Here is a 16,434-nt window from a genome sequence, read left to right on the forward strand (position 1 = left end):
TGTACCAACTCATCTAATACTCACAATAACCCTGTGATATGGTCATTATTGTCATCATCTCCATATTACAGACGAGGATATAAAAAGGCTCAGAGAGGTAACCCATCCAGGAAGGAGCCATACCAGGACTCTAACCCAAGCAATCAGGCAATGGCACTCACATCGTTTTTATATCTGTCAATCAGCATTACTGGGCATTAATATAATATAATGGTCATTTTTAGAGTAGATCTTTTGTAAGCCAGATGGACTCTGTGCCACCAAACAAGAAAAATAAATGACATCAATTACCCAAAAATATACAATCAAAACAGTAGTAGCTACCACTAATAGAGAATTTACAATGTGCCAGGTATTGTTCTAATGCTTAACATATGTGAGCTCACTTAATCCTCACAAACACCTTACAAGGGAATATTTATATTATTATCTTCATCTTACAGATAAGGACACTGAGGCACAGAAAAGTTCATAACAAGAAGAACAGAACTGGGGTGCCTAAGTGGCTCAGTCAGTTAAGAGTCCAACTCTTAATCTCAGCTCAGGTCTTGATCTCAGGGTCATGATCTCAGGGTCATGAGCCCTGCATTGGGCTCCATTCTGGGCATGGAGAGAGAAGGGGGGGGGGGAGGGTGGGAAGGGGGGGAGGAGGAAGAGGAAGAGGAGGGGGAGACAAAGAACAACAACAACAGAATTAAGGTTTAAGCCCAGGCATTCTGGGTCCAGAGGTTGCACTCGTTAAGAGTGCACATTACTTACTGCCTCTCTGAAATTGCTATTGTCATTCCTCTATTTTATACAGTTTAGTGCTCACAAGGTACTTTCAGGAACCTACAAGGTAAGGGCTGTGAAGTACAGGGTGCTAGATGAGAGATTAAAGTAAGTGTCTGTTTTAGGCTGGGGGAAGGCCTCTCAGGGTAGGGATATGCAGGCTGAGACTTAAGGGATGAGGAGCCAGTCGGATGGACTGCAGCAAAAACCCAAGAGGACTCAGCAAACACTTAGGAGGTGGTAAAGAGCTTGCAGCCTCAGGAAAACAGAAAGCAGGCTTGTGTGACTGAACATTTGAGAGAGAGGACTATGGAGGTATAGCCAGAGAGGTGGGCAGGGGCCACCAGGAACTGCAGCCAGGAAGGGGTGATATAATCAGAGCGCAGCAGGAAGCCATGTGGCAGGAAGAAGATCCACCAGCAGCTACCATGTTTCCACTCTCTAACTGGACTCTGACAAGCAGGTCATAGTCACCATTTCATTTCTGCTCCCTGCAACCCCATGGTATGGTTATTAATACTTCTGTTTTATAAAAACAGACTTCGTAGCTCAGAGAGTTGGAGAACAATTTTTTTTTAAATTGCTGCTGTGCTAATGGAATTCCTTGTATCTACTCCAAAATCTTTGTTCCTGTGTCTAAAGACTTAGGGAACTGTTCTGTACTCCCTCCCGCAGGAAGCGTTGCTGAGATTTTACAATTATTCACATGTTCTCCATAATTTAGGGTGGCAATATGGAATAAGAATCCCACGTTGGTAAGGGAGAAGTAAAGAGAAGGCAGGTGAGGAGGGAAGGCGGAGTCGCGCTGAGGGACAGTTTAGATAGATAGGGTTCGATACTGAACACTGGTAGGGACCCTAAAGATCCAGCGTGGGGCGAGGTCACAAAAATGGAAGGGCCCAGAGAGACATCCAAAGGTGACTGAGGGGATACGTAGGAAGGCGGGACTAGGAGGTGATCAGCAGAACTAAAATACACTGAGGTAAGGGTCCAGAGAGAACCCCGAAAATGGTCCAAGGGCTAAGGGAGCCGGGGTTGACAGGTGGGCTAGAAATGATGGGTACCTGAGAGAGGAGAAGAGAGAGTGGGAGGAGCCTTGGCTAACGGGGCGGGACGTAGGAGACGAAACGGGCTGGAGAAGACTAGCCGAGGGCTGATAGGCGGGGCCAACGATCTAAGGGCGGGTCCAGGGGAGCTTGGGAGGGAGCCTGGAACTGGAGTGGGCAAGGCAAACAGCTCCTCACCCGGTTGTGCACCGTGTCCTCCGGCGCCGCCGAGAGTCGTGTCCGCCGCCGGAGACACAGTTGGGGAGCGGGAGGCGGAGAGCACTGGTTCCTCCGCGCCGGAACTCCCACCGTGACGGATGGCAGCTTCTCGACTGCATCGTTCCGCGCGTAGCCTCCGGGCCCCAAGGCCGCCATCGTCGCGCCGGAGCAGGACAACCGTTGCACTCCCCAACTGCCGCCGACGCCTCCACGACCCGCTCAAAGAGCAAACGGCCCGCGGGAAAGCCGGCGCCGCCGCTCATTGGACGCGGTAGGCCCCGGGCCTGGCCAATGTCAGGGCTACCGAGCGGAGGTTTTGACCAATGAGGGCTGAGAGGCGGAGCGAAGTGTCTGGCAGGGTGGATCCATAGCTAGTTTACTTGCTGCCTGATTAAACAAAATGGCATTTTTATTGCGGCCTGTGTTTTCATCATTAACAAACGTTTAGGTTTTAACTTTTACGTAGCTAAGGCCAAAGCCTCCAAAGCCCCCAGTTCGCTTTTTGCAGCACTTTCCCCGCCCACGCAGTGGATAGTCACCCGGATATAAGCGTAGGGTGGGGCCGAAAGAGACCGACCAGTTGGCGCAGGCTCAGAAAAGCCGTGACATCACCTGTCTCCCAGCACAAGATAAGGTCAGAGTGGCTAAGAACTGGCTTTGTGCCGTCCTACTCGCTTTTCCCCGTTTGCCACGTGACCAGGGCGTAGTTGTGGTAGCGCGACTGGGCGCGTAGTGCGCAGCCGCCCTCTCCCCTTCCCCGCACGTGATGAGGCATCAAGGGCCATCACGTGAGGCGGGCAGAGAGCGCGCGGGTGGGGCCGGGTTCTGTGGAGCTTCGCGAGGAGCAAAGTGCGGCTGCAGACTGGGCAGGACTCAACGGGCTTGAACAGCCATGCCCAAGTATTGCCGTGCTCCGAACTGCTCCAACACTGCGGGCCGACTGGGCGCTGACAACCGCCCTGTGAGCTTCTACAAGTGAGCGCAAGTGCGGGGCGGGGCTTGCGGGGCGGGGCTTGCGGGGGCGGGGCCCGAGGATAACTGCCCCTTTGCCCGGCACCTGGTCCAGCCCGCAGGTATCTAGAAACAGGGTTAGCAAAGTGAAGAGACGGTATTTTCAGCAGTAAACACAGAACATGCAAAGGCGCAGATGTGCTAAAACGCAGGTGTAGACGATTAACTACAGGTAGTGAAAGGGACGAGCGGAAGAAGTGGGACCGTAGGGAGGGGCCTACAACTGCCCGCTTGTCATCTCCACGAAGTTGAGGTATCTCAAACGCAAAACATCGGAAACTGAGCTCCTGATCTTGTCTCCCTCCCGAACCTTCCACAACCTTTCCTATCTCGGTTAATAACTTACTTCATCTTACCTGTTGTTTAGGCCAGAAACCTTAGAGTCATCTCTCTACTCACACTTTTCTTTCTACTCACATCTACTCACATCTCTCTACTCACATCTTTTCTTTCCTCACACTTAAAAGTAAAAATTAGCTTGAACTGTAAAAAAACAAAGATAATTTTTAAAAATCTGTCTTCCTCTTTATTATTCCCCGGCTGGAATAAAAGACATGGGAAAGGCGGGCTGAAGAGTTAATAGGAAAAAATATTTCTATATTTTTCACAGGGACATGCAGCAGATGTAAAGTGAAAAAATTCCCCTTCTTTGAGCTTTTTACTAGGAAACTTTGTTCTCTAAAATCCTAGACTATTGGGGTGCCTGGCTGGCTCAGTAGATAGAGACACTTGATCTCAGGGTCGTGAGCTCAAGCCCTATGTTGGGCATGGAGTCTACTTTTAAAACATTGTAAAAACATGGACGATGATAAACTTTACTGTTTGAGATTATATCGGTAAAAATGAAACATCCCACTGAACACCTGGGGGAGTTAAGTCATTTTTACGATGAGAAGCAGCCTCAGTTTACAGTCCAGGGGCAGAGCTTCAGGTAAGGTATTTCTGGACACAGTTTTCCACATTGACCTAAACTGTATTGCTTCCAAGGAGACAGGACTCTGGACTCACTTTGCAATGCAGACCTAGTATTTATCCCTTCACACACAATTCTGCTTTGCTTTAAGCCTAGCTAAACAATTTCATTTACATTTCACCCCTTCCCCCAAATCCAAATAATAACCCTGTCTTTTCCTTTGTTTGGTGAGACTCCTTATAGTACCTCTGGTGTGCAGTTTCCCTCATTGCTGTGGTACATAAACCTGACTTTCTTTGACTACAGGTGTGTCCCTGGGGGCCTTAGTCTGAATCAGCCAGGACACATTCCTCATCCAGTCTGTCAGCAGATCCTGTGGGCTCTCCCTTTAAAAATCTATCCAGAATTGACCACTTCTAACCCCTCTTCTCTGCCTCCATTCTGGTTCTGGCCATTACCACCTCCTGACTGCACCATTTTAGTAGCCTCTTCATTGATCAACCCACCCCCACATTCTGATCTCCACACACAGTCACAGGGAACTTGTGTACACCTGTGTCAGATCAGAGTCCTCCTCTGTTCAGATCCCTCCCCTGGCTCCCACGTCACTCATAAAAGACAAGGTGAGGCTGGAGCAGACAGGCCTACAAAGCTCTACAGGAGCTCGATCCCTAGTCTCTGTATGACTCATCTCCCTCCTCCTTCTTCCCCCTTACCACTGTTCTCCAGCATCACTGGCTACTCGATGTTCCTCTAGCATGCCAGGCACATTGTTGCCCCAGGGGCTTTGTGCTTTTCCTTCTTTTTTTTTTTAATTTAATTTTTTATTTTTTAAAATTTAAATCCAGATTAGTTAGCATATAGTGCAACAATGATTTCAGGAGGAGATTCCTTAGTGCCCCTTACCCATTTAGCCCATCCCCCCCACAACCCCTCCAGCAACCCTCAGTTTGTTCTCCATATTTATGAGTCTCTTCTGTTTTGTCCCCCTCCCTGTTTTTATATTATTTTTGTTTCCCTTCCCTTATGTTCATCTGTTTTGTCTCTTAAATTCCTCATACGAGTGAAGTCATATGATTTTTGTCTTTCTCTGACTAATTTCACTTAGCATAATACCCTCCAGTTCCATCCACGTAGTTGCAAAAGGCAAGATTTCATTCTTTTTGATTGCCGAGTAATACTCCATTGTGTGTGTGTGTGTGTGTGTGTGTGTGTGTGTGTGTATCTATATATCTATATCTATATCTATATCTATATCTATATCTATACACCACATTTTCTTTATCCATTTATCCATCAATGGACATTTGGGCTCTTTCCATACTTTAGCTATTGTTGATAATGCTGCTGTAAACATGGAGATGCATGTGTCCCTTCGAAACAGCATACCTATATCTCATGGATAAATGCCTAGTAGTGCAATTGCTGGGTCGTAGGGTAGTTCTATTTTTAGTTTTTTGAGGAGCCTCCATACTATTTTCCAGAGTGGCTGCACCAGTTTGCTTTCCCACCAACAATGGAAAAGAGATCCTCTTTCTCCACATCTTCGCCAACATCTGTTGTTGCCTGAGTTGTTAATGTTAGCCATTCTGACAGGTGTGAGGTGGTATCTCATTGTGGTTTTGATATGTATTTTCGTGATAATGAGTGATGTTGAGCATTTTTTCATATGTCGGTTGGCCATCTGGATGTCTTCTTTGGAGAAGTGTCTATTCATGTCTTTTGCCCATTTCTTCACTGGATTATTTATTTTTTGGGTGTTGAGTTTGATAAGTTCTTTATAGATTTTGGATACTAACCCTGTATCTGATATGTCGTTTGCAAATATCTTCTCCCATTCTGTCGGTTGCCTTTTAGTTTTGCTGATTGTGTGCTTTTCCTTCTGCATGGAAAGTTCTTACCTTTATGACCACCACTTTATGTAAAATGATAACCCTTTCCCAGATAACATATGTATTCTCCCTGTCCACCTCCTGTTTTATTTTTCCCTTTAATGCTTACCACTATTTGGCATGTCACATATTTGATGTATTCATTTATGGTCTTCCCTACTAGAATATCACTCTATGAAGGCAGAGATTTTTCTCTGCCTTGCTCTCTGTTATTTCTCCAGCCCTAGAACAGTGCCTGGCGCATAGTGAGTGCTCAGTAAATATTGGTTGGATGAATTTGATTAATGCATTTCAGATGGCTTTCTTAGGAAACCTAGCAGCCCATGTCAGTTGAGGGGCCCTGGTACAGAATAGGAATAAGGCAGAGGAGTCTTCAAACCTAAATCAGTGTGTCCAGATTTGCTTTATAAAATATATTGCTCTGGCATTGTTTATGAATTCAGTAACTCTTGAGTGTCTCCTGGAGAAAGGAAATCCCTGCTGGACACAAAGGACCCTGAGAGATCCTGTTCCTGTCCTGACAACTCATGGATAAGTGAAGGGTCAAACACTGAAGAACCGAACACACAACCTGGGAGCCACTCCTGATTCTTTCTTCAGCACCACTGCCCCCTGTCAGGTCCATTAACCCATCCTTTGACTTTACCTCCCAAACACATCTCCACCCAATCAAAATAAAACCCCTAACACCTTGGCAATACAGTTATAAATGCAAATGGGAAACTCCTAACTAAACTATTAGGAAACAACAACAACAACAAAAAAAACACTACATTTCCAGTCTGACCATTTCTCATTACCTCTGCTATTCAGGTTGTCATCATCTATTACTGAGACATTGTGAGAGCTGCTTCCTGACCTCCCTGCTTCCACTCTTGTGGCCCTTACAAGAACAAGAACTTGGAGAGCACTTAACTATATGCCAGGAACTGTTCTAAATGCTTTACATATAATAATGAGAATAATGACGACTGTGCAGAGCAGCCAGATGGCTTCATAAAGATCAGTTTATATCTGTGTTGTTTAAATCCCATCAGGGGCGCCCAGGGTCTCAGTCAGTTAAATGTCTGACTCTTGGTTTCTGCTCAGGTCATGATCTCATGGTTTGTGGGATCGAGCCCTCTGTTGGGTTCTGTACTGACAGCAGCAGCCTGCTTGGGATTCTCTCTGCCCCTCTGCCACATGTGCACAGGGGTGTGCACCCACACTCTCTCAAAATAAATAAATAATTTAAAAAATTAAATAAATCCCACCAATGGCAATCAGGCTGTCCCTCACACAGGCTAACCCATTTCCATCTCTAGACTCACCCCGAGTCAGTTTTGCAGAAGCCACATAGTTAAGAGTTTGGCGAGGGGCTATTTCCAAAGGAGATTCAGGAGGAGGCAAAAGGAGAAAGAGAAACAAAGAGGGATGTGGCTGCCAGGGAATAACAAGAGCCTGCCAGGCAGCCAAAGGAAACATTCATTAGTTCTATTTTAGGCCCTTTCAGGCACGTATGAGAGTCATCTCTCATGGGGGACCTATCAGGAATTGCATTTGGTTGGCAGTAAGAAAGTCACGAAATATTACTGGCTAAAAAAAAATTATGGAGATTATAGGATAGAGTGTGTTTAAATTATGCTGCAGTAACAAATGCAAAATCTCAATGGCTTACTACAGCAAAGGTTTATTTCTCACTCACACTATGTCCTCTGCAGACCATTTGTGAACCTACTCTACAATATCTTAACTGGGGTCTCAGGCTAAGGAGCCTCTCCTACATGGAATATTGCTGGTCTTATAGGAGGGGGAAAAGAGAAAGGGAGAATCACCCATTGGCTCCCGACAAATTTTATATTTAGAAGTGGCCCAGGGGCACCTGGGTGGCTCAGTAAGTTAAGTGTCTGACTTCAGGTCATGATCTCACAATTTGTGAGATCGAGCCCCACATTGGGCTCTGAGCTTACAGCATGGAGCCTGCTTTGGATTCTCTCTCTTCCTCTCTCTGCCCCTCCTCTGCTCACTCTTTCTCTCTCTCTCTCTCTCTCGCTCTCAAATAAACATTAAAAAAAAAAAAAAAAGAAGTGGCCCATGTTACTTTCAGTCATTTGGCCAAAGCAAGTCTATGGCAAGCCTCAAGTCTTTGGAGTAGAGATATATAATCTTCAAGTGAGGAAGGGCAGCAAATATTTTGAACAATAACATAATCTACCAAGAGTTTATTTTTCTCTCATATAAAACAAATACAGAGGTTGACAGACCAGCACCAGTGTGGCATGTCCACAATCATTAGGGTTGAGGTTCCTCTCTTTCTGTCCTGTCATCCTTAGTATGTAGCTTCCATCCAAGATGGCTACCAAGTGCCATGTATCATTCCTGGGAGGAAGAAAAGGGAAGAAGAGCAAAAGGGGCTCCAACTGCAAACTGAATTAGCCCCCTTTAGAAAGCCTTCCCAGAAACCCCACCCAATGGTGAGTTCTCCATCATTGGTCACCCTCCAACTACAGAGGAAACTAGGAAATGTAGTCTTTTAGCTGGGCATTTAACCACCCTGAAGACCATTAGGATTGATTGTTAGTAAGGAAGAAAAGAACTTTTTTTTTCTTTTGAAAAGAACTTCTAACAGCATATGCCACTCCATGATCTAGAAAGATGACTAACAAGACTAAACTGTTCTATAGAAAAGGAGGAGGACACTGTCCACTTACGGTAGATTTTTACAGAGTCCATTATAAATGTTGCCATTCAGAGGAATAAAGAAGAATAAGAAAAAGACCAAATTAGGAAGAGATTTTGTACTTTCCTCCTTTGCCCTTTGAGCTGCTCTGATCCATGTGAGAACCCCCTCGCCTTTCAGGTACCATTCCAGATTTTCTTACACAACACAAAAGTATTCATTGGCCAGAACCTAGTTACATGGCCCCACCTACACAAAGGAACTTGGAAAACATAGTCTTTTAGCATGGCACTTTATGACCTCAACTAAAGTTGGAATTTCGCTAGTAAGGAAGAAGAAAAGGGCAAGTGGAGCAGTCACTTGTCAGTGTTTGCCAAGAAGGGGGCAGGGTTTGCCAAGAAGGGGGCTGCTGCAAGAGATTTCTTGTGTGTGTCCAGGCAGAATGGGGTTGATGAGAGGATTTGGATCCCAAACAGAGACGAAAGGGACTGCAGCAGCCAGAGTTCCTGGCTGTGTGCCCTGGGGTTCTGCTCTTTGGGTGCCACAGCTCTTCTGAGTCAGCCCCTCTGTCCTCTTGCACTAGCTCTGCCCCCCCCCCGCCCCCCCTTGCCCTGTCTGTCTGCCTTTTGGCTGAGAAGTCTTGCTCCCACCCCCATCTCTGTCCATCCTACCCAACTCCTTTTTTATGTGTCCTTCCTAGTTTCTTTTTCTTTTTTTCTTAATTTTGAAATAATGTTTATTTCTTTATTTTGAGAGACAGCACTTATACGTGAGTGGTGGAGGGGCAGAGAGAGAGGGAGAAAGAGAATCCCAAGCAGGCTTCACATTAGCAGCACAGAGCCCAACACAGGGCTCGATCCAGTGAACACTGAGAGTATGACCTGAGCCCAAATCAAGAGTCAGGCACTTAACTGACTGAGCCACCCGGGCGCCCCTGCCTTCCCAGTTTCTTTATGCATATACAAGCAAATCTGAATATATGTTCTAATTTCACCCTTTATTACTGTATTAACTTCCTGTGGATACTGAAACAAACTTGATGGCTTAATACAGCAGAAATTATTCTCTCACAATTCTGGAGACCAGAAGTGCAAGTCGGTTTTACTGGGCCAGAATCAAGGCCTTGGCAGGGTTGCACTCCCCGTGAGGCTGTAAGAGAATCCATTTCTTGCCTCTTCCAGTTAGTTTCTGGTGACCACATCATTCCAATCTCTGCCTTTGTGCTCACATCGCCTTCTCCGCTTTCATCTGAGGTAACATCTTCTCAGCCTCCCTCTTACAAGGATACCTGTAATTGCATTTAGGGCCCAAATGAAAGATCCAGGATGACTTCCCATCTCAGGACCATTAACTTAATCACACCTTTTGTCATGCAACGTAGTATTCACAGGTTCCAGGGATTAGAACATGGATATCTTTTGGAGGCCATTACTGAGCCTGCCACAATTACTAAAAGCTGATCTGCTCTGTTTGGAACTTTGCTTTTTTCAGATAACGTGTATGCCCGACAATAGCATGTCAGTTCATAGAGTGCCTCCACGTTCTGTTTTAGGGTTCCATAGTGTTCCTTTTGTGCACGAGTTTGTTACCTTGTCTCCTAGGGATGGTGTTGTCCCGCACTCTCTAACACCCTTACTCTGCCCTTTTAACAAAGAGCAGGTCTCAAAGCCCTCAGCAGATGAAGGTATCTAGCTGTTTTTTTTGGTCAACTCCTGTTTGTGGAATTGATACGGTTTTCTTTACTTTTCTTCTTTTTTTTTTTTTAACAGAACTGTATGACTTTTTTTTTTTTTTTTTTTTTTAATTTGAGAGAGCGAGCCAGGGATAGTGGCAGAGGGAGAGAGAGAATCAAGCAGGCTCCACACTCAGCACAGAACCCAACACCGGGCTCCATTCCACAACTCTGGGATCATGACCTGAGAGATCAATCAGTTGAGTCTCCCAGGTGCCCCAATACTGGTTTTTCCATCTTAAATTGTGGTGTAAAGTTTTCTCTTTGAGGTATCTTTGTTAAATACTTAAAGTTGGTCAGTTTTAAGAAAAATATTAAGTAAATCATGTGGCAGATATAGAAGATACTGTGCAGGTAGAATGTGGATGACTGACCATACTAGTTATCTAATGCTACATAACAAACTATCTCAAAATTTAACGGCTTAAAATAAACCTTTAATGTCTCCCAGTTTCTGACAGCTGCCACAGGACAAATGGTCCAGAACTCAATTATGTGGCCGCCCCTGGCTGCAAATGAAGCTGGAAAATGAGGTCTCCATTGTAGACAGTCTGGAGTCTCAGATAATCCCCACCCACTCCCACAGGGAAAGCTTTTATTTCATTCATTTTTTTAAACTTTAATTTTTAATTTTTACCTTTAATTGCAAAATACATGTAATATAAAATCTACCATATCAACCATTTAAAAATTTTTTTAATGTTTATTTTTGAGAGAGAGAGGGAGACACAGAATCTGAAGCAGGCTGTCAGCACAGCCTGATGCAGGGCTCAAACCCACAAACAGTGAGATCATGACCTGAGCCAAAATTAAGACTCAGACAAATAACTGACTGAGCTACCCAGGCACCGCTGTTTTTTTTTTTTTTTTAATTTAAAACTTTTTTTTTAAAGTTTGTTTATCCTGAGAGAGAGAGGGGCAGAGAGAGGGAGAGAGAGAATCCCAAGGAGGCTCCACACTGTCAGCACAGAGCCTGACTTGGGGCTCTGTCCCACAAACCAGGATATCATGACCTAAGCCAAAATCCAGAGTCAGACACTTAACCAGCTGAGCCACCCAGGTGCCCCAAGTCTTTTGCCCATTTTTAATGGGGTTATTTTTGTTGTTGTTGAGTTGTTTAAAAACCTTTTAACAGGGGTGCGTGGGTGGCTCAGTCAGTTAAGCGTCCAACTTCAGCTCAGGCCATTCTCTTATGGTTTGTGAGTTCGAGCCCTGCATCAGGCTCTCTGCTGTCAGTGCAGAGCCCGCTTCTGATCCTCTGTCCCCTCTCTCTGTGCACCTCCTCCACTTGCACTCTCTCTCTCAAAAATAAATATTAAAAAAACCCACCTTTATCAGGTGTTTTCAAGCATACACCAAAAAGTAAAGTTATATAAATGGATTCGCATATATCTATCACTCAGATTCACCAGTTGTCAACATTTTGCCAATCTTTTTCATCTACCCTCCACCTGCTTACACCTTTAATGCAGTATTTATTTATTTTTAAGGCTTATTTATTTATTTTGAGAGACAGCATGAGTGGGAGAGGGTCAGAGAGAGAGGGAGAGAGAGAGAATCCCAAGCAGGTTCTGTGTTACCAACGCAGAGCCCGATGTGGGACTCGAACCCATGAAGCTGTGAGAGCATGACCTGAGCCAAAACCAGGAGTGGGACGCTCAACCGACTAAGCCACCCAGGCACCCCTTTAATGCAGTATTTTATTTATTTATTTATTTTTAATGTTTATTATTTTTGAGAGAGAGAGACAGAGAGCAAGCAGGGAAGGGGCAGAGAGAGAGGGAGACACAGAATTGGAAGCAGGCTCCAGGCTCTGAGCTGTCAGCACAGAGCCCGATGTGGGGTTCGAACTCACAGACCGTGAGATCATGACCTGAGCTGTAGTTGGCCGCCCAACTGACTGAGCCACCCAGGCGCCCCTTTAATGCAGTATTTTTTTTTTCAACGTTTATTTATTTTTGGGACAGAGAGAGACAGAGCATGAACGGGGGAGGGGCAGAGAGAGAGGGAGACACAGAATCGGAAACAGGTTCCAGGCTCTGAGCCATCAGCCCAGAGCCCGACGCGGGGCTCGAACTCACGGACCGCGAGATCGTGACCTGGCTGAAGTCGGACGCTTAACCGACTGCGCCACCCAGGCGCCCCTAATGCAGTATTTTAAAATAAATTCCAGATATTAGTTCTTTTGCCCATAAATATTTCAGAATGTTTTTCCAACAGATGACTATTTTAAAAACATAAACCAGGACAATTATCATACCTAGCAAAATTAATTTCTTACAACTATCCAGTGCCCAATTCATGCTCAATCTTCCCCAACTGTTTTAAAATGTCTTTTTATGGAATGATTTGTTGCAGACGAGGTCTATAACCTGCAACTGGATGTTTCTTAAATCTCTTTTAACCTATAACCCCACCCTACCCCCATGAATGTAGAATCTCCCACTTTGTAGATTTGTCCAGTTTCATAAACTACTCTCTCAGCTTCATGTAGAGGAGCAGATTGTTGGGGGAGGGCAGAGTGGCTGTGGGTAAGGGCGATCAGGAAGGAGGCTGTTGCAAAAGCCCAGGCAGGAGAGGATGGAGGCTGAGTGGAAGGGGCAACAGAGGTAGGAGAGGTGGGCTGATGCTGGGTGTTTAAAAGGTGGAAGAATGGGATGTGGGTTGGTGGTAGGGCCTGGGTAGGAGGCAGGGACAGCTTCTAGCCTGGGGAGACAGAGGTCTGGAGCCCAGGGACCTCCCGATGTGTGTGTCCTCAGGGAGGTGTGACCTGACCTGATATTGCTGACCCCATAACCCCACTGACCCCGTAACCCCACTGCCCCTGGCAGGTTCCCACTGAAGGATGGCCCCCGGCTGCGGGCCTGGCTGCGGCACATGGGCCATGAGGACTGGGTGCCCAGCTGCCACCAGCACCTGTGCAGTGAGCACTTCACACCTTCCTGCTTCCAGTGGCGCTGGGGTGTGCGCTACCTGCGGCCTGATGCAGTGCCCTCCATTTTCTCCTCAGCGCCGCCTACTGAGGTGAGCAAAGGGAGGTCCCACCACTGGCGTCTGACCCCCAGTCTTCCCCACCTGGAAATAATCCATGGAGTCTGATCCCCAGCCCTCCTCTCCTGAGGGAGGTCCCTCCTCCAGTCTGACCCTATGCCCTTCTCTCCTGAGGGAAGTCCCTCTTTGAGGTCTGGTCTTACCTGATGGCAGTACCCCTTGGAGTCTGGCCCTGATGCCCCCCACCCCATGCTTTGTCTTCCAGAAGCAGCAGAGTACCCGAAGCACCGAGAAGCCAGTCGTGTCTCCCTCCCCACCAGACGTCACGCCCCCGACCCCTGGCCCAGCTCTCTCTGCCCCTGGCCCTGTGCACCTTGTGGTACTAGGGCCAGCACCCAGAGGCCCCGAGGCCGCGGCCACCGTGTTCCTGGCCCCCCTGATCCTTCCTCCTGCTCCTGCCAGGCCACGGCCTGGAGTTCAGGCCCAGCACCCTCTGGCCGGGCTGGGCACTATCCTGGGAGCACTGCAACGTCGTGTGCGGAGGCTGCAGCGGCGCCAGGAGCAGCACCAGGTGCAGCTGCGGGCTCTAGAACAGCTGGCGCAGCAGCTGTGCAAGGAGAGCCTGCCGGCTGGGCGCACCAGGACCTGCTCTGCCTGGTGAATGTGGCCACCTGGCCCCCGTGGCATATGTATTTTCATTTAAAAGTCAGAACATTTCATTCATGTTTCCACATTTCTGGCTTTTCTTGAAAAAAAAAGTCAGTTTGGCAATGCCTACCCACTATTGGTCAGAGCAGGGTAATGGCTGTTCCATATATTAATAATATTTAAGGGGCCTTTACTCTCTGCCAGACAGAGTTAATAACTTATTGAAAACTCACTGTGACCTTGGTACTGCGGTTGTCCCCATTTTTCAGATGAAAAGTCAGGCACAAATCTCGCCCAAAGTCAAGCAGCCAGTAAGTTGCAGAACCTTGATTCAAACGGTTAGAGAGCTCCTGCCTGGCCCCTGTGGAGCATGAGTTTGCAGCCCATCTAGTAGAGTCTCCCGAGCCCTATCTAAAGGCGCTTTTGCTCCTATAGTTTACTTCTGAATATTGGAGGAGGGCATTGTGTCTTTAAAAGTTTGACCAGGCCTTTTCCCTGCTTCAAACCCTAGGGCCAACTTTGAGGTCCTAGGGCTCTCAGCCCTGCCTGGACAAGAGATAGGAAGGGGTTTCAAAAAGGAGCCCCCAAAGTAGCTCTGTGGCTAAGGTGTCTCTGCCTGCTGGCCAGTAGGTTGTACACAGCTAACAGATACGATGTTTTCTGGCCTCAGTGGTGCTTTAAAATAATTTTTGGTCTTTCCTGAAGGCTCAGCAGATTTAGCAGCAGTCAGCTAGGAGCAGTCAGCTAGAACTGCAGTGTGGCTGCCCCTGGAGGCTTTGTGTTTGAGACTGTGGCCTAACCATGCTGGGCACAAGAGGGACATACAGCGTGTAGGGACAGACCTCAGACTCAGGTTTGGGATTCTTCAGCCTGCCATGGTCCCTGGGCCGACAGTGTCTCTCTGCCTCCCCTGCCCCCATTCAATCCATGTGTTTCAATCTCCTCCTCTCTCCTCCCACATTCATCTTTATGTTTCTGATGCCCCATCTCTCTTCCCTCCTGTCTCTCCATTTCCCCATGTCTCTCTTCATCTGCATCTTTCTGTGTCCCCCATCTATGTCTCTCTCTGTCTTCTCCTGTGTTTGCCTATCCCCATATCTGTCTCTCGACACCCCCCCCCCATTTCCCTGTTTCTCCATACCTCTTTATTCCCCCATGAATGTCTCTCTGGCTTCACATTTGTTTCCCTGTCTCCCCACAAATCTCTGCCCACATCTCTCTGTGTTCCTTGACACCCCCCTCCCACATCACCCTCCATGTTCCTCACCATTTCTTCCCCCCTTTTCCTTCCTTCCCTCTCTTCTTCCCTCCCCTCATTCCCCTGTGTTCTCCATCTCTATCACTTCTTTGTCTGGGAATGCCCAGCTCCCTGGATGTGAGGAGTCCCATTATCTGTGAAGGGTCTGATATAGGTGTGGTCCTTGCCCAAAGTCCTGCACTTCTCACACTGGATGCCAAGTCCGAGCTCCTGGACACTCAGACCCCCAGTGCATAAGGACCAGGATGGATAATGTTGCAGGACAGATGACAGAAGACAGAGGAAGAGCCACTCATCATACATGGGTCTGCCTAGCCCCACCACCCATGCCTGGGCCATTGCAGCTCCCTCAAGGGTCTGGTTCCAAGTACCCCCTCCTAAGGAACCCCTTGAACCTTGGGGCTGACCAAGGCCCAAGCCTCATCAGTCCCTGTTCCCCTTGGTGCCAGGTTCCTGCCATTCCTAGTTTGAACCTTTGCAGTCAGTAAAACAGTCTCAGAGCAGAACAAGAGTTGTTTATTTGGGGAGAATTCTACCTGGTTCTCATACCCTTTGCGAAGTCTGGCGCTGAGCTGGGTGTACAGCAGTGAACACAGCTGACAAAGTCCTGCCCTCATGGTGTTTCTATTCTGCTTGAGTAGAATATAAACCAGTCAACTAATAAACAAGATAATTTCAGATTGTAATAAGCGCTGTAAAGACTAAACGAAAATGTAATGGAGTGGGGGTGGCACTGGAGATGGGTGGAGAAGAGGACTCTAAGGAGACAATGTTCGAGCAGAGACCTGGATGAGAAGGACCTGGCCTGGAAGGCATACGGACTGGATGTTCCAGGGAGCAGCACACCCCCTGCAAGTGCCCAACATCTAGGGTGTCAGCTGGAGGAGGGCAGTGTTGCTATGGTAAAAACTGAAGCAGGGAAGGGAGTATGTGTGGGGGATGCAATTTTAGATAGAGCGGAGAAGGTCTCACTGAAAAGTCGCCAAGAAGTAAAATCCTAAACTAGGGGAGAGAGGAAACCAAGCATCTGGGGGAGGAGCATTCTGGGCAGAAGGAACGGCCAGTGCAAAGGTCCTGGGCTGAGAAGGAGCAAGGAAGTCAGCGTGGTGGGCAGTGAATGTGGGGGAGAGTGAGAGGAGGAGACGGTGGAGAGATGATAGTGGAAAGTCCACCTAGGGCCTTGTGAGCTGTGGTTGAGAACACTAGCTTTTATCTAGAGCGAGGTGCAGCAAGCAGATGTCTCTGAATGGAGGAGGGCCCTGATATGATATGTTAGGTCCCTGTGGCTGCATTA

General features: G+C 47.3%; 2 protein-coding genes across 2 annotated transcripts in view; one reads left to right on the top strand and one right to left on the bottom strand.

Annotated features, from left to right (window-relative positions):
- Nucleotides 1–2,543, bottom strand: part of WDR62 (WD repeat domain 62) — a 44,782-nt gene extending 42,239 nt beyond the window's left edge. The window contains exon 1 of the mRNA XM_047078195.1: nt 2,016–2,543. Coding sequence (XP_046934151.1) covers nt 2,016–2,192 — 177 coding nt within the window. The 5' untranslated portion in view covers nt 2,193–2,543. The remainder of the gene's footprint in view (nt 1–2,015) is intronic.
- Nucleotides 2,544–2,809: 266 nt separating this feature from the next.
- Nucleotides 2,810–15,643, top strand: THAP8 (THAP domain containing 8). The gene is made up of 3 exons (XM_047078196.1): nt 2,810–3,011; nt 13,075–13,267; nt 13,500–15,643. Exons 1-3 carry the CDS (start codon nt 2,929–2,931, stop codon nt 13,893–13,895), a joined length of 672 nt encoding a protein of 223 aa, XP_046934152.1. The 5' UTR covers nt 2,810–2,928; the 3' UTR covers nt 13,896–15,643.
- The last annotated feature ends 791 nt before the right edge of the window (nt 15,644–16,434 follow it).

This window comes from Lynx rufus, unplaced genomic scaffold, assembly GCF_022079265.1.
Source record: "Lynx rufus isolate CCGP_SWC_20201006 ecotype Redwood Valley unplaced genomic scaffold, mLynRuf1.p SCAF_16, whole genome shotgun sequence".
Classification (NCBI taxonomy): domain Eukaryota; kingdom Metazoa; phylum Chordata; class Mammalia; order Carnivora; family Felidae; genus Lynx; species Lynx rufus.